This window comes from Eschrichtius robustus, chromosome 17 (assembly GCF_028021215.1).
Source record: "Eschrichtius robustus isolate mEscRob2 chromosome 17, mEscRob2.pri, whole genome shotgun sequence".
Classification (NCBI taxonomy): Eukaryota; Metazoa; Chordata; class Mammalia; order Artiodactyla; family Eschrichtiidae; genus Eschrichtius; species Eschrichtius robustus.
In genome coordinates this window covers 48,208,907-48,234,874 of record NC_090840.1, presented here as the reverse complement: position 1 = coordinate 48,234,874, position 25,968 = coordinate 48,208,907, and the positions used below count along the sequence as shown (strand labels likewise).

The window sequence follows — 25,968 nt, the reverse complement described above, 5'->3', positions numbered from 1 at the left end:
CCCAGAGGCAAGAGTCAGCCTCCCCCTTTATCAACTGAGTCTGCAGGCTCAGATTCTTCTTTTAAGCAAATCTCAGATTTTTTTGCTGTCCTTGGACCCCTCTCCAAGTGGCTAAAAGACCCCGGACACTACGTGAGGGTGCAAAGTGTGGTAGGAACGGGAGGATCATGGCTTGCGTTCCAGAAGAACGATCCCACAAACAGCAGGCCTGCCAGCTGGCCTCAGGCCTTTCATACTGTTTTTAGAACACTGGGGATTTATGGCCTCTAGTGATCTGTACTGTCCCAAAGGAAACCACGCAGGATTAATTTAATTAAACAAAGAGTAAGGAATAAATACAGACTAGGTTCTCACAAAACAACTTTGTTGTTTTTCTGGCAGTGGTCACTTCCATTTGAAACAAATACAGATGTTTTTGGATGATTCCTTATTCTTTAGGAAAACAGCACTTCTTTTTCTCACAGCCTGGGAGGATTTCACTGAAGGGTGATAAAACCGTGGACGTCGGAGAAGCAGTGGATTCAGAGTTCCCATTACCCTTCCAAGCCTTCTCTACCCCGTTACCCCCACTCATGGCTGCTGACTTCAGCCCGATGTCACCTCCTCCAGGAAGCCTTCTTCAGCTTGGCTGGGCTTAGAGTCTCCTTCCTCTGGGCTCCTCTAGCCCTATACACACAGCTCCACTAGAGCACTTATGCAGTTAGCCCACAGTATTAGAAGGACCGGATCACAGGTCTGTCTGCCCCATGAGAACGATCTGGTCTGACACAGTTTTGATTCCCCAGTGTCCTAGCGCATGTAGTTGGTGCCCCATAAGTGTTCGTCTACTGAATGAACAGTGACAAAGTCCCATACCCCTTGCCTCCCAACAGGGATGTTCCTAGAGTCCTAAAATATCTCCTCCACCAGAAATGGGGTCCTGGGAAGATGAGTGAGATGGGAATAAAATGTTTCCCGAGTCTCTGTACCTCTCCTCGTCCCCAGCAAGAGATATTCCTCTCCCAGAAGAGTACAATGACATCGGGGAGCCAGCCCCCAGCTGCAGACACCAGAATTCTCATGACAGCTAAGGAACCAGCTGCCTTGCTGTCTGTTGCATCCCTGGTACCTAGCGCAGTGCCTGGCACGTTGTAGGTGCTCATTAAGTGCTTATGAATGGATGAATGGACCCAACACCTGAAATACAGGGTTGTCAGTCATTCCTCACTCATCAGTCTTACCCAGGCTGTAAGCTCTGAAAGGCACAGGATAAGTCTTCGGTGGTCTTCAGGGTGCCTGTGATACCACACACTTCACATAGCAGGTGCTTAGTGGACATGTGTTGATCTGACTTGACAGTCACCAGCCTGGAGTACTCAGGGATGGGGGGCTCTTATCTGACCACTCCCTTTTAGAGGTCAAGTTCCCCTTCACAGTTTCCCTTACCACAGTTATAATTTAACACTTACTTTGCAATTGTTAAATTCATGTCTACTTCCCCTGCCATTTGAAGGCAGTGCTTGTTCTGTTCAGCCCTCCAGCTCAAATAACTAGCATGGTGTTTGGCATGTGGTCAATTTTTAAAAATATATTTGAATGACTGAATTCATTCATTCATTCGTCAAATTGCTCAAACTGCTGAGAAAAAAACAGTGAATAAAATAGATTAAAAAAATCAATCAATCTCTGTCCTCATGTAGCAGATATTCAAGTGGGAAGCCAGCTCCTACTGACTCACATTGACAGACCGTGCCCACCTCTTCCCAACTCTGCGTTCAGCAAGGCCAAGTGGGTAGCTTGAAATCAGCCATGGTGGTAGTATTGACAACACAGGAATTGGTGAACATTACAAACTGGAGCTTTTCCCCCTGGAGATCTGGTTGTTAAACATTTACTAGCATACCATGGACAGGGGTCAGACATAAACAACATAAACAGGTAAAAATATATATTACGTTAGATCTTAGAAGTGCTGTAGAACAAAATTAAGCAGGAAAGGGCGGTTGGGAGTATGGAGGAAAGGGAGCTTCTGTTTTAAATAGTGTGGTCAGAAGGTGGTCTCAGAGAAAAGATTATTTTATACAAGAACCTGAGGGAAGTAATATGAAAAAGTAGGGATCAAGGGGATTGAATCTTGGAGGAGGAGATAAGGGGCAGTTATGTTTCTTTCCATAGGGCTTAAGGGAAGCAATCGGATAGAATGAAAAGAATATTGCCTTTGGAGCCAGACCTGGCTTCAGCGAGGTGACCTGTGTGACTTCATATAAGTGATTTCTATGAGATTGAATTTTCATAGAGGTTAAATAATTAAGTGGAGAAAACATCTTATTGCAGGGTTAAATGAGATAATATAGATGATAAAGCATCTGAGAGATGGGAGGTACTCAACAAATGTTAGTCTCCTTTTTTCCTCGTTTAGGGTAAAGAAAGGTCTTGGTGGTGCAGGCCTAGTTAAGCATGGAGGAAAGGTGAACCCCAACCAAATTTTGCCTACATCACAATTCTAATATAATATCACTTTATTGGGTGCCTATGAAACCCCCCACTAGATTCAGATTTCTTTAAATGACATCAGTGTATCTGTGACTAAGTTTAGGTTTGTGAGTTCTATGCTGAATTGATCTGACACAGCAAAGTAGGCAATTTTGAATTTTATAACAAAAGATCTCAACAAACTCAAACAATGCCTTGCCAGAGGGCAAATGTTAGCCTATATAGCTGACAATCAGCAAAATCCGCTTGCTTCTCTTGTTTCCTGGAGAATTTTAGGAGGGATGTTAGCTGCAGCTGCTCAGTCTTCCCAAGTGAAATAAATCAGTGAGGATTTGATAACTAAGAGCCCCAGGGCTATGCTCAAATCCTTCCCTAGCGTTCCCCTGAGGCTCACAGCCATTCTAGATTTAAGGGCCTTCCTCAGTGTGTGATCTTGAAACCCTAGCACAGCGCCTCGGCCGAAGAACTTGGAAAACTTCCATCTGGTTACACTGGATGAGAAGCACGGGACAAAGACTGCAGTGGCTGTGCCTGACATCATCCTGGGCAAAATCAAAGGCTTCTTACTGACTTTTCAGAATTGGAGACAAGCCGCATGGCATGCTATTGACACCAATGACAGTTTAATTTCTCCTCTGGACTTACAGCAAAATGAACACCTTTAAAGACATGCTCCACTTTTTTTTTTACGGCTCCTGCTGCTATTTAGCCTGAGATGTAGAAATCAGAAATTATGTATCACAGCGAGAGAGAAGAGAAATGTATTATTAGAACTGTTATTTCACTCAGCTGGGAAACAATGCGATTTCTGCCTGCTCCAACCCCGAAAACTCACTTGGAGTTAGGGCTCTGCAAACACCTGCCAAACCTAAGCCTGCATTTTGGGGACCATCCCCCTTCTTTCATCATATCTGAAAGCCGTAATCTTATTTTGACAGCTGCGGTTTGGATTTAAAGACTTTCAGCAGTAACTGTGAGCCATCAGCCTTGTGCTTCTCTGCTGGAAGAAACACCACCAACCCAATGTCACCCAGAAAAACAAACCCGTCCTTCCAGGCAAACTCCAGCTGTGCCTCGCATCCCTCCTCCCCCAACGGCTTCATTCTTTTTCAATCAGTTCTCCAATTCATGAACGAGATTTTAGTTTTCTTTTCAGAAGGGGAAAAGAGGAGGATCCCCAAAACAAAGCCTGAAAACATAAGTAAATCTGACTGAATGAGGTTGATCAAAATAATAAATAAGCGTGAACGAATAATGCCCTAGTCGTGCAGAGCGCTTTGCAATTTCCAAACGGCTGTCAGTCACATCATCACGTTCTCACTATGAACTCCCTGCGGAGTGGAATCTCCCAGGGAGAGATCTAGTTTAAAACAGCGGGAGCAGTGGTTTTCAAACTTGACCAGAATCCCCTGGAGGGCTTTAAAAGGATGTTAAAAGACACCCTCCTAGGCTGCATCCCTGGAGTCCCTGATTCAGTAGGTCTGGGGTAAGTAGGGCCTGGGAATTTGCATTCCTAACAAGTTTACCCGCAAAGCCGCCTGTTTGTGTGCACGCACGCAGTCTGCTCGCTCTTGCACTTGCTCCGCGCTGTCTCAGCTTTGTGGGCTGCCCCAAAGCTGAGACCTTGACCTCCCCTTTCCACACTCCCTTTCCCACTCCCTCCCCTTTCCCACAATCCCTCCAAGATTCCATCCATCTTCAGGGCCAATTACTACCACCAAGCGTATCCAGCCAGGCATTTTTCTTGAACTCTAACCCTCATCTCCAGCTGCATCCAACCACTTGTGTGGGCTCTCGCCCGGACTCACTGCTTTCCCCGCAAAACCAGGTTTCCTCTCTTAAGTTATTTATCAGTTTAAATTCTGGTTTCCTCTCTTAAGTTATTTATCAGTTTAAATTCTAACACCCCTCACCCACCATTCCCCATCTTCGGTCATAAACTCCTCCCTGGGGTGGGGATTATTGCTGTGATCTCCTGATTAACTCCATGGGCATAAGAAACACACGCACTGAATTGACTGAACTGATTTGAACTGTAAACTGATTGCATCATCCATGTTCAGCTCCGCACGTGCAGAGCACAAGCGAAGCCAAGATCTGAGTGTTCTTGGAGGGTCTTGGGTCTCAAATATATAAGAGAAAACACTTACTTTTCTCCCACACACCACAAGAGCGTCTGGCTCACAGAGGGGAATCAGTAAGTATTGAATGAATAAATGAACGAATGAGTGGATGGATGGATGGTATTTCTGCACCTATTATCTAATCCTAATTCTAATCCTATGTATATATTACTGCCACGGTCAATTTACTAAAATGTGGTTTTCCCCTTGACAACTTGTGTTCAGCCCCTCTATCCACCAGAAACAGCAGCTGGAACTCAGCTTGAGAATCAAATCACTCCATAATTTGTTCCAGCTTAAATTCGTTTCCTCATCCCCCACTAATGTCCCAAACTATTCCAAATAGGCAGCCTGTACAGGCAGCATCCCCTAAAGACAACAAGCTCTACATTTCTCTTCTCTTCTTTGACTTGCTAGAAAAACCCCTATTCCCCAAAGCCTTCCCTGATTGTTCCATGACTCTTTCTCCAATCTCTTCTCTTGCAGCCTTCTGTCTCAGCACCAGTTACCTACAATAAACTACACATATTCAACATAGACAAGCTGGTAAACTTGACATACCAACATATCATCACCATAATCAAGATAACATATCCATCACCTCCAAATCCCCAAAGTTTCCTAGTGTCCCTTGGTAATCCCTCCACCTGTCCCTTCTCTCCCCTTGGCCCCAGGCAACCACTAATCTGCTGATCATAGATTAGTTACCATTTTCTAAAATTTCATATAAATGGAATCCTAGAATATGTACTCTTTTTTTTTTTTTTGGTCTCATTTCTTTCATTCAACATGGTTATTTTGACATTCATCCAGCTTGCTGCATGGGTCAATAGTTCATTCTTTTCATTGCCTAGTAGTATTACATTGTATGCATATATCACAATTTGTTAAGAATTCACCTGTTGATGATTTGGGTTGTTTCCAGTTTTAGGTTATTACAAGTAAAGCTGCTATAAACATTTGTTTGGATATAAACTTTAATTTCTTTTGAGTAAATACCTAAAAGTGGAATTATGGTAGGTACATACTTAACTTTGTAAGAAACTGCTAAACTGTTTTCCAACGTGGTTGAACCATTTTACATTCCTACCAGGAACAATGATTAATTCTGTTCCCGACTTTGCTAATACTTGGCATGGTCAATATTTTAAAATGTATCTAATCTAGTGGAAGTATAGTGGTATCTCATTGTGGCTTTAATTTTGTATTTCCTTAGTATCTAATAAGTTTGAGCATCTCTTCTTTATATATCTTCTTTGGTTAAGTGTCTATTCAAATCTTTTGCCCATTTTGACTGGGCTGTTTATTTTTCTATTATTGAGTTGTAAGAATTCTTTATAAATTCTAAGGTCCTTTGTTGGATATATATTTGCAAATATTTAATTCCAGTCTGTGACTTGACCTTTTCCCTTTAGTAGCAGTGTATTTGGAAGAGCAAATGTTTTAATTTTGATGATGTTCAATTTACTGAGTTTTTCTTTTATGTTTTGTGTCCTGTTTAAAAAAATCCTTGCCAAACCCAGGGTCATCAAACTTTTTTCTCACATTTTCATCTAGACATTTAAATGTTTCTATTCTATATAAACATTTAAAATCAATTTTGAATAAATTTTTGTATATGGTGTGAGGTAAGGGTCAATGTTCATTTTTTGGCACATGGCAATCCAATTGTTATAACACCATCTGTTGATGACATTATTTTTTCCCCATGAATTGCCTTGGCACCTTTGTCAAGAATCACTTCACCATATGCGTGTGGGTCTATTTCTGGACTATATTCTGCTCAGGTGATGTCCATCGTTACACCAATACCACACTGTTTTGATTACTATTGCTTTACAGTCAGTCCTCAAGTAAGATAATTTGATCCCCACAACTTTATTTATTTCAAAGTTTTAGTTGATCCTCATTATTGGCAGATTCCATATTTGCAAATTCACCTACTTGATAAAAATTTTCTTGGAACCCAAAATCAATACTTGCAGCATTTTCAGGGCCATTCATGGATCTGTACAGAGTGGTGAAAAAATTGAGCCACCTAATGCACTTTCCCAGTGAAGGTCAAACAAGCAATGCTCTGACTTCTTGTTTTAGCTCTCATACTGTAAATAAGCATCTTTTTTGTGTTCTATTTAGGGCCATATTTTTAAAAATTTTTGTGCTTTCTATTGGTGACCCCACTGTGTAAAATGGCCCCTAACAGTAGTGTTGAAGTGCTGTCTAGTGTTCCTAAGGCAAGAAGGCCGTGATGTGCCTTTTGGAGGAAAGATGTGTCACTTAGATGAGCTTCATTCAGGCATGAGTAATAGTGTTGTTGGCTGTGAGTTCAATGTTAATGAATCAACAATATACACTCAATAAGGTGTCTTTAAACAGAAACACCCATAAAACAAGGTTCTGTATCGATTGGTGAGATGTTGTGGTCAGAAGCTCTCAGGAAACGAACCCTGTACTTCACCTAGGAACGATGATCCAGTAATCACTAGTTCAATGTTAACAGAGACTTATAAACCATAACTATTGTGAATAATAAGAATCAATCGTATTTGACTATTCAATTTTTTTCATTTTCATTTATATATTAGAATCAGATTATCAGTTTCTACCCAAAAAATTCTGCTAGGATTTTGATAGAGATTGCTTTGAATCTATAGGTCATTTTGGAAAGAACTGACATCTTAGCAATAGTAAGTCTTCTATTCGATGATTTGACATATCTCTCCATTTATTTAGGTCTTCTTTAATTTATTGCAGACATCTTTTGCCTTTGTCAATGTACATCTTTTGTCAAATTTATCCCTAATTTCTGCATTTCTGATACTAGTGTAAAATGGTACTTTTTAAATGTTTATTTCAGAGTTTTGTTGCCAGTATATAAAAATACAATCAAATAATTTTGTAAATTGAGTTTTTATCTTGCAACCTTGCTGAATTCATTAATTTTAGTAGCTTTTTTGAAGATTCTATTAGCTTTTCTACATATGCAATCACATAGTCTGTAAATAAAGACAGTTTTACCTTTTCCTTTCCAATCTGTATGACTTTCTAATTTCTTTTTATTTCATTATTGTATCAGTTAAAACATCCAGTCCAATGTTGAATGGAAGTGTGGCAGTGGACATACTTTCTTGTTCCTTATCTTAAAAGGAAAACACTTAGTCTTTTACTCTTGAGTATGATGTTAACCGTAGGTTTTTTCACAGGTGCTCTTTATCAGGTTGAGGAATTTCCCTTTATTTCTAGTTTATTGAGAGTTTTTATCATGAACAAATGTTGGGTATTGTCCAATGCTTTTTGGCATCTATTGAAATGATCCTATATATTTTCATTTTTTTAATCTGTTAATAGGGTGAATTGAATTATATTGATTTTTATTGAAGTATAGTTGATATTGTATAAGTTACAGGTGTACAATACAGTGATTCACAATTTTTTTTTAAATATTTTATTTATTTATTTATTTATGGCTGTGTTGGGTCTTCGTTTCTGTGTGAGGGCTTTCTCCAGTTGCGGCAAGTGGGGGCCATTCTTCATCGCGGTGCGCGGGCCTCTCACTATCGCGGCCTCTCTTGTTGCGGAGCACAGGCTCCAGACGCGCAGGCTCAGTAATTGTGGCTCACGGGCCTAGTCGCTCCGCGGCATGTGGGATCCTCCCAGACCAGGGCACGAACCCGTGTCCCCTGCATTGGCAGGCAGACTCTCAACCACTGTGCCACCAGGGAAGCCCTACAATTTTTAAAGGTTTTACTCTATAATTATTATAAAATATTGGCTATATTCCCTGTGTTGTACAATATATCCTTGTAGTTTTGTGTGTGTGTGTGTAGTCTTTTTTTGTGGCTGCATTGGGTCTTCATTGCTACGCAAGGACTTTCTCTAGTTGCAGCGAGCTGGGGCTACTCTTCGTTGCGGTGCGTGGGCTTCTCATTGGGGTGGCTTCTCTTGTTGCGGAGCATGGGCTCTAGGTGTGCAGGCTTCAGTAGTTGTGGCACGTGGGCTCAGTAGTTGTGGCTCACGGGCTTAGTTGCTCCACAGCATGTGGGATCTTCCCAGACCAGGGATCGAACCCGTGTCCCCTGCATTGGCAGGCAGATTCTTAACCACTGTGCCACCAGGCAAGTCCACTGTAGCTTATTTCATACATAATAGTTTGTACCTCTTAATCGCCTACCCTTACTTACCCCTTCCCTTTCCCTCTCCCCACTGGTAACCACTAATTTGTTCTTTATACCTGTGAGTCTGTTTCTTTTTATTCTATTCATTAGTTTGTTGTATTTTTTAGATTCCACATATCAGTGATAACATCCAGTATTTGTCTTTCTCTGTCTGACTTATTTCACTTAGCATAATAATACCCTCCAAGTCCATTCATGTTGCTGCAAATGGCAAAATTTAATTCTTTTTTATGGCTGAGTAGTATTCCATTGTATACATATATCACATCTTCTTTATGCATTCATCTGTTGATGGACACTTATGTTACTTCCATATCTTGGCAATTGTAAATAAGGCTGCTATGAACATTGGGGTGCATGTATCATGTTTTTGTTTCTTTCAAATATATACCCAGGAGTGGAATTGCTGGATCATACAGTAGTTCTTTTTTCAGTGTTTTGAGAAACCTCTATACTGTTTTCCACAGTGGCTACACCAACAGTGTATGAGGGTTCCCTTTTCACCACATCCTCGCCAACATTTGTTATTTGTGTTCTTTTTGATGATAGCCATTCTGACAGGGGTGAGGTGATATCTCACTGTGAATTTGATTTGCACTTCCCTGATGGTTAGCGATGTTGAGCTTCTTTTCTGTGCCTGTTGGGCATCTGCATGTTCTCTTTGGGAAAATGTCTGTTCAGGTCTTCTGCCTATTTTTCAATTGGATTGTTGTTTGTTTGTTTTGATGTTGAGTTGTTTATATATTTTATATATTAACCCCTTATCGGTCATATGATTTGCAAATATTCTCATTCAGTAGGTTGGCTTTTTGTTTTGTCAATGGTTTCCTTTGCTGTGCAAAGCTTTTAAGTTTAATTAGGTCCCATATGCTTAGTTCTGCTTTTATTTCCTTTGTTTTAAGAGACAGATCCAAAAATATATTACTATGATATATGTCAGAGTGTTCTGCCTGTGTTTTCCTCTAGGAGTTTTGTGGTTTCTGATCTAACATTTAGGTCTTTAATCCATTTTGAGTTTATTTTTGTATACGGTGTTAGAAAATGTTCTAATTTCATTCTTTTCCATGTAGGTGTCCAGTTTTCCTAGCACCACTTATTGAAGAGACTGTCTTTTCTCCATTGTATATTCTTACCTCCTCTGTCATAGATTAATTGACCATAAGTGTGTGGGTTTATTTCTGGGCTCTCTATTCTGTTCCATTGATCTATGTGTCTGTTTCTGTGTCAGTACATACTGTTTTGATTACTGTAGCTTGGTAGCACAGTCTAAAGTCAGGGAGTGTGATTCCTCTACCTCTGTTCTTCTTTCTCAAGATTGTGTTGGCTATTTAGGATCTTTTGTGTTTCATACAAATTTTAAAATTATTTGCTCTAGTTCTGTGAAAAATGCCATTGGTATTTTGATAGGGATTGCACTGAATCTATAGATTGCCTTGGGTAGTATGGTCATTTTAACAATATTAATTCTTCTAATCCAAGAACACATATATTTTTCCATCTATTTGTGTCGTCTTCAATTTCTTTCATCAGTGCTTTATAGTTTTCCAAGTATAGGTCTTTTACCTTCTTAAGTAGGTTTATTCCTAGGTATTTTATTCTTTTTGATGCAATGGTAAATGGGATTGTTCCCTTAATTTCTCTTTCTGATAGTTCATTGTTAGTGTATAGAAATGCAACAGATTTCTGTATATTAATTTTGTATCCTACAGGGCTTCTGGTGGCGCAGTGGTTAAGAATCTGCCTGCCAATGCAGGGGACACGGGTTCAAGACCTGGTCTGGGAAGATCCCACATGCCACAGAGCAACTAAGCCTGTGTGCCACAACTACTGAGCCTGCGCTCTAGAGCCCGTGAGCCACAACTACTGAGCCCGTGTGCCACAAGTGCGGAAGCCCGCGTGCCTAGAGCCCGTGCTCCGCAACAAGAGAAGCCACTGCAATGAGAAGCCTGCGCACTGCAACAAAAGAGTAGCACCCACTCGCCGCAACTAGAGAAAGCCCGCGCACAGCAACGAAGACACAACACAGCCAAAAAAAAAAAAAAAAAAAAAAAAATTTTGTATCCTGCAACTTTACCGAATTCATTAACGAGCTTTAGTAGTTTTCTGGTAGTATCTTTAGGATTTTCTATGTATAGTATCATGTCATATAGTGACTGATTTTTGAATGTTAAACCAACCTTGCATTCTTGTGATAAATCCCATTTGGTCTTGATTACATTACATTACATATATGGATTCTATTTGATAAGTTTTTAATAATTTTTGCATTCACATTCAAAATGTTGGGTATAGCTTTCTTTTCCCTTTTTAATAATGTGACTGTTTTTCTGTCACATCAAAGGGGTCATGCCCTTTGATTAAACTCGAATATAAAAGCTCTTGGACTTCCCTGGTGGTCCAGTGGTTAAGACTCCATGTTTCCACTGCAGGAGGCACAGGTTCGATCCCTGGTCAGGGAAGATCCCATATGCCGCACAGTGTGGCCCCCAAAAAATAATAAATAAAATAAAAGCTATTAAATCTCTAGCTTGGGAAAATAATGTCAGGAACATATCTGAACAATGAAAGCTGTAAAATGCATTTGGTGTGTTTCTTGAGAGAGAAAAAATGAGAAAGCTGCACAAGAAAGTTACATTTTCTTGCCAAGTGAAGTTTTCTAAATGTTGCATTTTCATTATTCTTCCAGATAGATTAAATATTCCAGAAGGGGGGCAAAGAAAGGGAGAATTCCTTATTTTTAAAAAAAGAAAGAAAACAAGATAAAGTTCCTTCTTGTTAGTGGGAAAAGAATTCAAGGGGAGGGAAATGGTAGAGGGAAATAGACATGTGAAGATAGGCACACTTCATGAGGATCGCCTCCCCCCCACGTTTTTAAATGGAGAAAGGGAAGAACATAAACTTCTATTGAGCCCTATGAGCTATGCACTATGGTAGTGCTTTTGCATATACCTTATATAATGGTTTTGGATGGGGAAGCCTTTTTGGAGAACAGAAGAATCCATAATGTTGCCCCCAATACATTCCAAATTGCTCATGTGGGCAAAACTTTGAACATAAGATTATTTAATATGCTTGATCTGGTCTCTAAATGAAAGGGCACATTTTGAGACACTGACTAACTGGTGTCCAGAAGAGGGTTTCTGGACTGAAAAGACCCAAATCCAAGTCATCTAAAGATGTATTCGTGCCTCCCCTGAAAAAGAGAAAATTAATGGGGGGTAGGGGATTACACTTGTCAATAATCAAAGGGCTTTCTCTTTTTAGTTGGAAAAGGAAACAAACTTTTTGGTATACAGCTTCAGATGGCAAAAATAGGATCAAAGGTGGGAATTACAGAGAGTAGGACTTCAGCTCGACCACTGATCCAGGCTATCTGGAGGTGGGATACAGGTGCTTTGTAATGACCTGGTGTTCCAGATGGGTGATGATGGTTGGACATGCACCATCACTGTGGGACACCGGGAAGAAACAGAATTCCTGGGTTAAGTGGGAAAGAGAGCTAACAGTCTGATAGACAAGGTCTGTTTCCACTCGAAGAACCTATGAATCAGCTGTGTCTGCCTACTCTCTCCACACAGGCAGGGTTGGAATAGAATATGGTGGGTATAGTGTGTGTGTGTGTGTGTGTGTGTGTGTGTGTGTGTGTGTGTGTGTGTGTGTGTTTGAAGGCCATCGCCTAAGAGTCCCTCTCACAATCATCCTGTACAATGACAATATCACAGGAGTTGGTAGTTAACTTGGGGGAACGACAATCATTTGAATGTTAGTCCTGGTGAATTAGTTCTGAGTCTCCCCTGGGAACAGTGAGCCTTTGAACTTACCTGTCTTCATGGGCTTGGAGGAGTGTCTCTGGCTGCAGGGTTGCCTTCCACCTCAAGGATCATGGGACAGTATCAAATGGTGAGTAAAAGCTAGGCCCATGCAGTCACACATAATAGGATTTGGGTTCTGGTTTGGTCTCATTACTAGCCACAGGACCTTGAGTAAATAGTCTAACCTTTTTTAGTACCTTATTTTCCTTGCCTGTAAAATGAGAATGCTAAACCTACCTGAAGAGCTCAATGTCAGAGTTAATGAGATGATGAGTATGAAGCACTCAGGAGAGCTCCTGGCGCATGGGAAACACTTAATAAGTGGCTATAGTTAGGCCAGACGTCCTGTGCGGCACACTGAGCTGGGCAGGGGCTGCAGTCACTTTGGACCATAACTACCTTGGCTGTTTATCCAATTTACTTCCATGCAGGAATGTAGCTCCAAGAGAGCAGAAACACGGCTGTTTTATTCACTCTTTGATTTCTAGTAATTTGTACGGGGTCTGGAACACCTTAAAGGCTCAAAACTGGAAATAGCTGTGTCTCATTCCCCTCCAGGCCCAGTGAGTCTCTCTCCACGTCGGCAGGGACAGGCCCCCGCGAGCGGCTCAGAACAGCCTCCCCTTGGCACAATTTTGCACTGTTCACCAGACCAAGATCATGGCTCAGTAGCTGCGGCACACAGGCTCAGTAGCTGTGGCGCACAGGCTCAGTAGGTGTGGCGCACGGGCTTAGCTGCTCCGCGGCATGTGGGATCTTCCCAGACCGGGGATCGAACCCATGTCCCCTGCATTGGCAGGCGGATTCTTAACCACTGCACCACCAGGGAAGTCCCCTGGGTGACTCTTAATTACTGATGCTTGAGAACCACTGCCTGGGTTCAGGGTCCTCTGACCCGGGCCTCCTTGCTCCTCCACCCAAATCAGTCTGTCTGAACCCAGGCAGTTTCTGCATCACGCTCTTTGCACCCACAGCCCGAGAACAGGAGGGAGCCAAGGCCAGACCGACCTTGGGAGAGCCTGGGGCCTCAGGACTTGGGGTGGGACCAGGCGGGGGTGCTGGCAAACCTGCTGTGTGGGGAAGGCCCAGCTCATGACATCAAACTTTTTATTTTTTAGTTTCTGGTCTCGAAATTCCTCTGGATTGACTAAGCCAGACCATGGAAAGTGGACACCGGCAGATGCCCGGATCCCAGCGGATCACCGGGGCAGGTCGCAAGGAGAAGAACTTTTTGTGCTCCGGAGAAGAGAAGGGCAGGATGGGAGTTAGCAAGGTGGAGGGAGGCTGAGTGCTCTGCAGAGAAACGCTGAGTGGGAGGCTCCTGGAGAGGATGGGGCACGTCTAAGAAGATGTTTAGGTTGTTTGCTGAGTGGTATGTGAGGCGACTTTGCCTGGGCTCCCTCAGTCCTCCAGTAAATTCTATTAAACCCATGAGCATATGGTACGAGTGATTTTCGTTGTGGAAACTGAAGAAGGGTCAGAGGTTCAAGCGGAAGGCCAGGATGATTCAGGCTCCACACAACAAACAATCTGGCATCCTGGAGGAGCCGGAGAACACAGGGTCCCCCAGGACTTACATAGCCTGAGGGCTTTGGGCTTCTACAGGCCACAGAACTGGAGAAGTCGAGCAGATGTTCCCTAATCTTGGGGGTCAGGCGGCCCCTGGCCAACCACTCTCAACCCAAAGAAAAGTGAGAAGACAAAAGGAAAATGTGGTTTGGCTCTATAAACGGGATACTAATTATAGCCATTTGTGCAAACTGTTTTCCATTAGTGCTTAATTGCTTACCATGCAGTATAATAACAATTACGCATTGCATGACCTACATGTCAGATTAGCTGAGTTTTATTTGCCTCCATGTGGGCCAGTCTTCCTCATGTCTTGAGGAAGTCTGGTTGTCTGTGGGCTAACACAGTGGCTTTATTTATAACTTGAAAAAAAATTACAGGCACAACACTCAGTGTATGGGTAATTCTCTCCTCTAAGAGGCGGATTACCTCATGTGCCTCAAATGTCAGTATGTTGCCTAGTTTTGGGGCTTGGCCAAAAAAAGAGAATGTGCATTCTATTAACACTTTATATCTGTCTGTCCTTTTCTATTTAGGAGACCTATAAAGCATCCCTCACCAAAGCAATGAGGTCCCCGCACACCTCTAAAACAGAACTCGAATAATCATTCCCAGCCAATGTTAGTAGCTCATCCTAAATCCACGCTTCAGGGAAGAGAATAAAATACAGAAACAATTCCTCAGGGCACAGTCAATAGAGACAGCGGATGAAAAGGCTCTTCAGCGGTTCCCCCCTAAAGAACAGCTTGGAAGTAAAGGACAGCAGCTCACGAATTCAAGGAGGCTATTTCTTTTTTTTTTTTTTTCTACCTACTTCAGCACCGAATTATATTGAAGCCAATCTTTGACATCATATCATTTTACTTGTAAATATTTCAGTGTATAAAAAGGTGATTTGGGGTGATGGATCTTAATCAATTAAATTTTCTGATTTAGCATTATCAGAATATCTTTGTAAAATACTCAACCTCAGCAAAATGACTTCAAGGAGGCTATTTCTGAGAAGGAGCCTCCAACGATCTTCCAAACTCTTCCTGATGGCCTACTGTGTGCCTGGCTCTGGCCTCAGCGCTGTGAAGGCAGAGTGGGGACCAGGGGTCAACACAAAATACACAAGTTACAAAACCTCGTTTCTGTCCTTAGGGAAATGATGACTTGGTTGGGGGAGGGACCACAGATGAATTAAATGGGCCCAGATAAAAGAGGAGAGAGTGGGAGAGCAGAGGAGGACAGAACAAATATATCAGCAAAGCAATCTTACTTCTGCAAGTCGTCTGGTCCGAGTTGAGGATGTAGCCTTGTTTGCACCTGCAGACATACGAGCCAGGAGTATTGATGCAGAAGTGGGCGCAGTTATGCTCCAGGATGCTGCACATGTGGACCACTGAAAGGGAAGACACGGCAAGTTAAGGCAACGATGATGCCTTCTCTAACTGCATCCCCCTCGCAAACATTCATCCAGAATCTACTCTGTGAAGGAACGAGCAGGACTCAAAGAGAAACAAGCTGAAGTCCCTCCCCTCAAGGGGTAGCCTCTGGTAGGACAAGACGGTTCTACATAAATGCCCTCAGCAATATACAGATAGAGGGCCACAGAGGGTCAAAGGGAAATGATGTTAGGCTGAGCCATACGAGATTGCTGATATCCAACTAAAAACAGGTCAAAAACGACCTGCAAAAACAGCAATTTCACAGTGCAATTAATACTATCCAGTCGGTGGGCAGAGGGATCAGAAAGTTTGCTGATACCAGGGGTGGCTCTGACTAGCGTGTGCACTTAGTAGGCAGCAGCGGGTTTGGAGGAAAAGCTATGAGTTAGATGAGGATGTGGTAAAGAATCAACGGTTTCTCAGGATCATAAATCCCAAGAGTAATGTAATTTTTTTTAAATTAATTAATTAATTTATTTATTTTTGGCTGTGTTGGGTCTTCGTTTCTGTGCCAGGGCTTTCTCTAGTTGCGGCAAGCGGGGGCCACTCTCCATCGTGGTGCACGGGCCTCTCACCATCGTGGCCTCTCCTGTTGCGGAGCACAGGCTCCAGACGTGCAGGCTTAGTAGTTGTGGCTCACGGGCCTAGTTGCTCCGCGGCATGTGGGATCTTCCCAGACCAGGGCTCGAACCCGTGTCCCCTGCATTGGCAGGCGGACTCTCAACCACTGCACCACCAGGGAAGCCCCCAATGTAATTTTTTAATAGGCAAAAGTATTATAAAAATTTTTGGAGTTAAAAAATGCACTCATATGTTTCCATAATCTTTATGTCTCCATTTAAAATATTTCTGGATGGACCTAGAGTCTGTCATACAGAGTGAAGTAAGTCAGAAAGAGAAAAACAAATACCGTATGCTAACACATACATACGGAATCTAAAAAAAAAAAAAAAAATGGTTCTGAAGAACCTAGGGACAGGACAGGAATAAAGACGCAGATATAGAGAATGGACTTGAGGACCTGGGGAGGGGGAAGGGTAAGCTGGGATGAAGTGAGAGAGTGGCATGGACATATATACACTACCAAATGTAAAATAGATAGCTAGTGGGAAGCAGCCGCATAGCACAGGGAGATCAGCTCGGTGCTTTGTGACCACCTAGAGGGGTGGGATAGGGAGGGTAGGAGGGAGACACAAGAGGGAGGAGATATGGGGATATATGTATATGTATAGCTGATTCACTTTGTTGTAAAGCAGAAACTAACACAACATTGTAAAGCAATTATACTCCAATAAAGATGTTAAAAAAAAAATTTTCTGGGACTTCCCTGGTGGTCCAGTGTTAAAGAATCCACCTTACAATGCAGGAGACGCGGGTTCGATCCCTGGTCAGGGAACTAAGATCCCACATGCCGCGGGACAACTAGAGCCCACCTGCCGCAAACTACAGAGCCCACGCGCCCTGGAACCTGCGCACCACAACTAGAGAAGAGAAAACCTGCACACCACAACTAGAGAGAAGCCGGCTCACCACAACGAAAGATCCTGCATGCCTCAACGAAAATCCCGAGTGCCGCAACTAAGACCCGATGCAGCCAAAAATAAGTTAAATTTTATAAATAATAATAATGGGGACTTCCCTGGCGGCGCAGTGGTTAAGAATCTATCTGCCAATGCAGGGGACATGGGTTCGAGCCCTGGTCCGGGAAGATCCCACATGCTGCGGAGCAACTAAGCCCGTGCGCCACAACTACTGAGCCCGCGTGCCGCAACTACTGAAGCTCGCGCGCCTACCGCCCGTGCTCTGCAACAAGAGAAGCCACCGTAATGAGAAGCCCATGCACCACAACGAAGAGTAGCCCCCACTCGCCACAGCTAGAGAAAGCCCACGCACAGCAGTGAAGACCCAACACAGCCAAAAATAAATAAATTAATTAAAAATAATAAATAAATAATATATTTCTGCGTTTAGTTTCTGAAGTACCTCGGCTTTCAGATACATTGATTCTTGCATAAGTCTGTTGGAGCTCATGAAAATTCTTATTGTTTTTTACATCTTAATTTATGACTTTATTCCATATCATTCAACCTGAACATATTTAAAATTAACAAGCATCAGCATAAGCAGAGTACAATTTATGCAAGTGTTGTCATAAACAAAAAGGATGTCCATATGTAGAAATATATTTTTATAAAGCTAAAACAGAAGAGGCTTTCAAAAGCTAAGAACAATCCCCTCACTCCAGTGCTTAGGAAAACTCAGCTACTGATAAAATCGATGGCATATCTTAAGTATATGTCCCTTTACTTCAAAGTAAGAAACATGGTGGGCAGTAAGTGAAAGTAAAACTTTTTTTTTTTTTAATATTTTTATTTATGTATTTATTTGGCTGTGCTGGGTCTTAGTTGCGGCATGCGAATTCTTTTTTTTTTTTTTTAAATTTATGTATGTATGTATGTATGTATGTATGTATGTATGTATGTATTTATTTATTTATTTATGGCTGTGTTGGGTCTTCGTTTCTGTGCGAGGGCTTTCTCTAGTTGCGGCAAGTGGGGGCCACTCACTATTGTGGCCTCTCTTGCTGCGGAGCACAGGCTCCAGACGCGCAGGCTCAGCAATTGTGGCTCACGGGCCTAGTTGCTCCGCGGCATGTGGGATCTTCCCAGACCAGGGCTTGAACCCGTGTCCCCTGCATTGGCAGGCAGATTCTCAACTACTGCACCACCAGAGAAGCCCGAAAGTAAAACTTTTTAATTTCATAATACAATTTAGAATGATTGTTCTGAGTTTACGATTGACTGTGTTTTAATTCCTGTTAGGATACAAATAATGTTAGGAAAGTTCATAGATTAAATCCAATCAGTCATTTTTACTTCAGAGTGAAAGAAATATGTTTTTGTGACCATGGGCAATTTTCTTAACTTCTTTCTATTAAATGGGAGTAAAAATAGTACCAACCTCATAAGGGCCTTGTAAGGGTTAAAAATAATTAAGATGGTAAAGTGCTTAAAACATAGCGCAGGGGAATGCTTGATATGCGTTAACTGTACGTAGCAAAGGAGAAGCATGGTGGACTTTTGTTTTATTTCACATACCTGGGTTCATCCTATATATATTCATCTTCACCTTGGTTTTTCACTCAGCATTAATAACAGATTCTATCTCTATTGATATATACTATCTTTCATGGAATCTAAGATGCACCCAATTTCCGAGATGTTAAAGTGTGAGGACACATACATTGATCCTCAGTATTCACAGATTCCGTATTTGAGAATTTGCCTACTTGCAAACGTTTATTTGTAACCCTAAAATCAATACTCAGAGTGCGTTCATCATCATTCGTGGACGCACTCAGAGCGATGAAAAATTTAGGTCGCCAGCTGAGGTTGAACAAGACGATGCTCTCTCTGCATTCTTGTTTCTGCTCTCAGACTGTGAATGAGTATCTTTTTCAAGTGCCACACTGTTTGCATTTTTGTGCTTTTTTGTTGATGATTTTGCTGTTTCAAATGGCCCCAAGTGTAGTGCTGAAGTGTTGGTGTTTGCTGAAGTGAAGTGTGTCTCGTGTTCCTAAGTGCAAGGAGGCTATGATGTGCCTTATGGAGAAAATGTGTGTCTGATAAATTTCATTCGGGCAAGAGTGATAGTGCTGTTGGCTGTGAACTCAATGTTAATGAATCAACAGTATATAAATAAGGTGTCTTTACACAGAAACACACATAAAACAAGATTATGTATTGATCAGTTGACAACAGTGTTGGACCAGAGGCTCCGAGGAACCTAAATCTGTATTTCCCCTAGGAGCTGTGGTTCAGTACTTGCTACTTCAGTCAGCGTTCACCATGACGTTATAGAACATAATTACCAAGAACAATGAGAATCAACTGTACACCTTAGCTTTGATCAAATACATTTGATCTAGTTCATTCCTTTTAATTGCTTTATCCATTGGTCATATGACTAGTCCTCATTATATTTAGCCATTTCCCCACCAGTCCACAGTTTCGCTTTCCCAATGTTGTGATGAACCGTCTTAAACACATCTCCTTGAGCACATGTGCAGTTGTTTCTCTAGGACCGGGTCCTACTTTATTTTTTTTTTTTTGGCTGCGTTGGGTCTTCATTGCTGCGCAAGGGCTTTCTCTAGTTGTGGCGAGTGGGGTCTACTCTGCGTTGCGGTGCACGGGCTTCTTATTGTGGTGGCTTCTCTTGTTGTGGATCAGTGGCTCTAGGCGCGCGGGCTTCAGTAGTTGCAGCACGCAGGCTCAGTAGTTGTGGCGCACGGGTTTAGTTGCTCCGCAGCATGTGGGATGTTCCCAGACCAGGGCTCGAACCCGTGTCCCCTGCATTGGCAGGCAGATTCTTAACCATTGCGCCACAGGGAAGTTCCTGGGTCCTACTTTAAATAGATATCACCTCACTGTCTTGCAAGGTAGTTTTTACCAGCAATGCATGAGAGTAATGATGCTCACCTCCTCAAAACTTCAGCACTCAGGATTATCAAACGTTAAGATTTTGACCGTGTTAAGAGGGAAAAATCATTATCCTGTTTTTAATTTGCATTTGCTTTGCACCCTGGAAGGCTCTCTTCTTTTCCTAGGCTGCTGGAGTCAAATTACCCACGGGCATAGAGGCGTTCTTATGCAACTCCCAGCATGTCACTATTTTCCTCCATAATGAAGAAAATCTAAAGTCTAGACAACCGGCAACACAGCGGTTATCCACTGGTATGAGGCCCAAGTGATGACCCTGATGCCTGACTTCTCACCGAGACCCTGACAGATAATTATTTTGACAGGAGATGTGAGGCAGAGGAAATACCTGCTGGGCAGCAGACAGCACAGTGGTGATGAGAAAGGCTTCTGGAAATAAGACTACAGCTGAGCTTCACCATGACCTTGTATGAATTACTTAATTACTCTGAACTCCACTTTCTTCACCTGTCAAATAGGGAAATTAAAAGAACTATTGCATAGGGTTTTGGAGTGACAGCTTGTTACTAAGGCTTGTCTTGGCCATGTACGATAAAAGAAATTGGACCCAGGAGACTGCCCCACGTACCACAAAAGAAACTGAAACCAGAAACCTGGTGTAATGGAAGGAGCACTGGGTCAGAAGCCAGAAGACAGGTGCTCTAGTTCCCCTCTGCCTCGAACAAGTGAGGGAAGTTCACGCAAGTTGCGTAGCTCTTTTTGGCTTATTTCTTTACCTGTAGAATCAAGGCATGTATGATGTCCAGGGACCTTCAGTACAGACACTGAATTATTTTCTAGAAGCTGCCTTCCTTCTCATTCCAAATGCGTGCTGACTGGGGGAGCGGCTGTGTTGGTGTGAGGTAGCCCCTCTCCTGGCCACTGTTGGGTGTTCAGGGTCTGACAGTCAGAGTCTTTTCTTGGCATTTAGCCACTAGAATTGAGGAAAAGGGGGTTTATACCGAGGGCAAGCATATCTGGGGGCTGACAGGGTGCATGCTCTCTGCCCATGGACCAGAGAAGTCCAAGGGGAAGCAGAGTAGGGATGGAGAGAAAGCAAAGCTGTCATTCACTATGCGTCTCCTTATTTCCATGAGTAATATAACACAATCCGCCCTTCTAAAGCTAGTTCAAGTTGAATTTCTATTACTTTCAACCAAAAGAATCCCAAACATTTTTACTAAGGTAGTATAAAAATTTTCCACCTGAAAAATTCTACAGATGAGGAATCGGTGATACTAAGAGCATCTGGCCCTAATGCCTTGCCCTCCCGTGGGGCAGGCCTTTGTGATGTGACTGAAGGGGGCACAAGAGTCCTGACTCCTACGGTGGCCTGCAGGTGGTCTCACACCTCAGAAGGCCTTGTAGGTTGAAGCTGGGTCAAGGCTTTGCATTCAGCGGGAGAAATCACTAATCAGCAGACTAAGTCTTTGGCAGGATTGGATTTTTAACCAGGCGATCTGAATGTTCATGAATGTTTATTAATGACTGTGTGATTGACTAAAGGAATGATCAAAGGAGTGGTGGGCTGACTGGGGGTCTTGAAAGGAACAATTACTGGGTACGGAAAGTCAAGGCCTGTGGAAGTCCATCTGGCCTCCCACTTAGCAACAGGGCCTTGAAGGGCTGCAGTAAGTGTGGACTTTACCCGGGCTGGTTGATGGGAGGTGTGTCTTAGGAACACTGTTAGGGCCTTCAATAGTGTCTGATAAAGCAGATACCAAGAGGTTAAGTAAAAGCAGCCCTGGGAATTCCCTGGCGGTCCAGTGGTTAGGACTCTGCGCTTTCACTGCCGAGGGCGAGGGTTCAATCCCTGGTGGGGGAACTAGGATCTCGCAAGTTGCTTGGTGCGGCCAAAAAAAAAAAAAAAAGGTAGCCCCGCCCAGGTTGCAAGTCATCAGAAGGCTCAGGATAGACATGCATTTTTCAGCCCCTAGATTCAGTGTCCTCTCTCACTGGGTGGCAGAAATGGTGGGCCTCAGGATGGGTAGGTTTTGGTCATCTTGTAGACAGGGCCTCATTCACAGGAGGCCTCTAAGATTCTCTTGGAGGTCTCGGAGCGGCCTGAGAATGCAACCTCAGGAGCCCTCCTGCCCCCAGCTGTGGCTGGTGCGGGAATTCACTGCCTGTGGGTACAAAGCCACCACTGTGCCTGAGTTCACGTCCACACAGCCAGTGAGCACAAGAGCCTACTCTCTTCCTAACTGTACGATAAAGCTTCCTGTCTTGATCACTCCTGGAAATACCCTGTCCCCACCGATCCACCGATCCAGCAGCGGTTTTCGGTTCTGTCCAAAAGCACACGAGCCTCCGCTCAGTTTCCCTCTGAAATTCCTTCTCTAGGTGCACTTTGACCTCCACGTCCCTGCCTAGCCTCTCATCAGCATTTCTCAAGCTGTGGGGTGTGTCTCCTTAGCAGGTCACGAAATTAACAGAGACTCTGGACTCATTTTTTTGTTTTTGTTTTTAAATGAAATAGAAAAAAACTATTAAAAATATCATTCTTTTCCTGGCTTACTGCAATCGCCCTCCCTACACATCTCTAGCCGGTAAACTCCTACTCTCTTTTTTTTTTTTTTTAAGATTTATTTATTATATATTTATTTAATTTATTTTTGGCTGCGTCGGGTCTTAGTTGCAGCATGCGGGATCTTCGTTGAGGCACGCGGGATCTTTTCGTTGCGGCGTGCGGGCTTCTCTCTAGTTGTGGCGTGCGGGTTTTCTCTTGCCTAGTTGTGGCGCGCAGGCTCCAGGGCACGTGGGCTCTGTACTTTGCGGCACGCAGGTTCTCTAGTTGAGGTGCGCGAGCTCAGTAGCTGCGGCACACAGGCTTAGCTGCTCCACGGCATGTGGGATCTTAGTTCCCTGACCAGGGATCGAACCCGCATCCCCTGCATTCTTTACCACTGGGCCACCAGGGAAGTCCCCCCTACTCCTCTTTCAAGTCTGTGTAGCACATAGTAGTTAAGATGTAGGTTCTGAGCCAGAATGCCTGGGTTCACACCTCAACTCTGCCACTTAGTGCTATGTGACCTTGGACAAGTTACTGAACTCCTCTGGGTCTCTATTTCCTCTTCTGTAAAATGGGAATTATAGGAGCAACTACTTCACAGGTTTGTTGTGAGAATAAAATGAGTTAACATACACTAATAGCGCAAAACAGCAATGCACATATTAATATCAATAAGTGTTAGGTATAATCATTATTATCTCTTTAAAGCTCTCCTGGACTCCCTAGGCAGACCCTGGCATTCTTTGATCAGAGGGCCCCCAGTGCCAGGTGACTTCCCAAGGCCTCTGAAGTGCAGACTTCATATAGCCAACATCCCATTTCTGGTGGGAAGAGAGCGTCTTCCCACCAGCCTGAAACCCTCAGACCTGGCAGGTGGAGGGTAAGAGTTCTGAAGCCAGAGAGACTCCAACTCTGCCACCTGAAGCCACTTGTCCTTTCTAAGCCCCAGTTTCTACTTCTGTAAAATGGGTTAATAATAGTACCTGCTTCACAGGGCTGTTATAAGTATTCAATGAAATAACATATTGGAAAGTACCTAGCCCAGGACAAAATTGGCTGTTATTCTCAGTGTAGCTCAATAAATGTTTAAGGAACAAATGAGACTTCCAAAACCCCAGAGAACTGCCATCTGCAACACGGCAGACGCTGTTGTCTGAGGATTGGAGGGCAGGTCAAAGCTGAGGCCATCTGCCTACCCTGCTGGTCCTCCGTGTGTTTGACCGTAATCATACACAACATGGTACACACTGAATGGGGCTCTACAGTTTATAACGCCTGTTCACACATCTACTCTCCGTAGGTAAAATCCCCAGTTTACAGATGTGCTCAGCATCTATACAGCTGGCAGGTGGGGTCATTGAAACCTCAGTCTGTCCCTCCCCATCGCAAAGGCTTCCCATCAAACTCCGAGGTGAATATCAACCTCAGAGCTGGTGTGCCTAGCATGGCTGGACTGCGGAGGCTGTCTGCAGAAAACCGTTTACCTTAAAAGAGGAATTTCTATCTCCCAATGCGAAGAGGAATGAAATGAGCAAGGGGTTTGGAAGTAGAACCCACCATCTCCTGGCTGCTTGGGAATTCACTTAACAAGTTTACAGTCCTGTGAAAGGGAGGGATAGCATCGTGCTGCCTCCCCAGATTTTTGTGAGGATAAAGTGCGAAAACACAAGAGAAAGTGCTTTGTAAATGTTAGTTATTGCGATCCTTACTGCACGGTGGATGAAGAGGCCCCGGGACCTCCTTCACCTTTCAAGACAGTTGACAAGTCTGCTCAGCAGAGCCCTGCAATGAGGAGAGACAGGAGCTGGTCTTCTGTGGGGTAGGAAGGGGGATTCAGTTCCCGGGCCCTAACAAATGAATGAATGAATGGCACAATACTGATGTTTTCTTAGAGCTTCAAGATTACAGAAACGGGAGTAGCCAAACTGCCTTTTAATTTTGCTGCCAGGCCATAAAGCACAGAGAAGCTTCTTCTACGAACAAGTCCACATCCTCAGCCTCATATTACCTTTCCCTTTGCTGAGCAATTCAGAGAGCTTATAAAAGAACTCATCCATTAACATTTTTCCAAGACAACTGAATAAACACGTCAAAACTGTTACAGGACCAATTTCTTTTTTTTAATATTTCCAGGAAAGGGGGAATATAAATTCTGCAGAAGTCATTTAAAGTCATAAAACCTTAAAAATGTTTGCAGTGCATTCTACTGGCTGAAGTTTTCCAGGTGACTCAGGCCACGGCACGCCACAGAGACCCAGCCCCTCTGCGGCGCCAGGGAAATGGCACTTCTGAATGTTTTCCAAGTGACACTGCAGAGCAAAAGTTTCTTTTTCCTTCATGGCCTTGATTTTTTAAGTAAAACTTTTGACTTTTGAGTCAAGAATTCATGGGGTCTCTGCTTTTTGAAGTTAGTTTTCAGCAGATAATTGTTTAAAAAGACGTCAAAAGCACACCGTACTTCCTTCCTGAGGCTTTGACAGGGTCGGGGGAGGTTGGTGGTTGGGGGGTGTTTCTAGGCTTTGTCACATTCTGAGAACTGGTCTAAAGGTTCCTGCTCCCGGTGAGTTGGAGATGAGTCTGGTCCTTCAGGTCATTCTCCACGCAGACTCCAGGGAAATACTAGTCATGTCAGAATAGATACTTGCTTTTGTTTTCCCACCGAAGAAGCATGGCAGTTGGAGGGGACAGGGACCAATGGGGGTGGGCAAAGCTGGATTGGACACTGTTTACCAGGTCAGGAGGCTTGTCTCCTATTTCCAGGGACTAGTGTGGAGCCTGGGTTGGCAGCCTGGCGCCCTGCCCTTCTGGAGGAGAAAAGGACAAGAAGACGGTGGCAGAAGCAGGAAACTGGGGAGAGGGCAAGTTGACCTGCTGGGAAAGCTGAGGCAGGAGCTCGGCTTGGAGGTAGCTGGGAGGAGTCTGGCAAGAAAGGGTGAAAGAAGCCTTGGGGAGGGGAGGGTTAGAAAGCAAGACGGCGAAGAAGACCCTTAAAGCAGAAGAATGCAGCTCAAGGACTTGGGGAGGCATGTCCTTGCAGAAGGAGTCGGGAGGCACCTGCCATCCTACCAGGTGGGAAGGTACCAGGAGCACATCTTGGTCTTCCCCGTACACTGGGCCGCTTTCTGGGTTGAGAAAACATCCACTGCTAGCACCACCATGGGGCAAAAATGCTCAGTATTCCACACCATCCAAGGAGAAGTTATGTTATTATTTTTGCCCTCCCATTCCCATGCTTACCACGACTCATGAATTCCAACCTAGGGAATGCCAGGGCAAGCCAATGTGCTGGAGAAAAACTTCACCTACCTACTGTTACTCATTCTGCAGTTTGAGTGTAAATGTCCCTTCCTCAGGGAAATCTCCCTGAGCCCCCTGGCCTAGGTCAGGTCTTGTCCTG

General features: G+C 43.5%; 1 protein-coding gene across 3 annotated transcripts in view; it reads right to left on the bottom strand.

The window, feature by feature from the left end:
- Window positions 1–25,968, bottom strand: part of MATN2 (matrilin 2) — a 153,429-nt gene that overhangs the window by 75,442 nt on the left and 52,019 nt on the right. For all 3 annotated transcript variants that reach the window (XM_068526259.1, XM_068526258.1, XM_068526257.1), the window contains exon 4: window positions 15,413–15,535. In XM_068526259.1, the coding sequence (XP_068382360.1) occupies window positions 15,413–15,535 (123 nt within the window). The remainder of the gene's footprint in view (window positions 1–15,412; window positions 15,536–25,968) is intronic.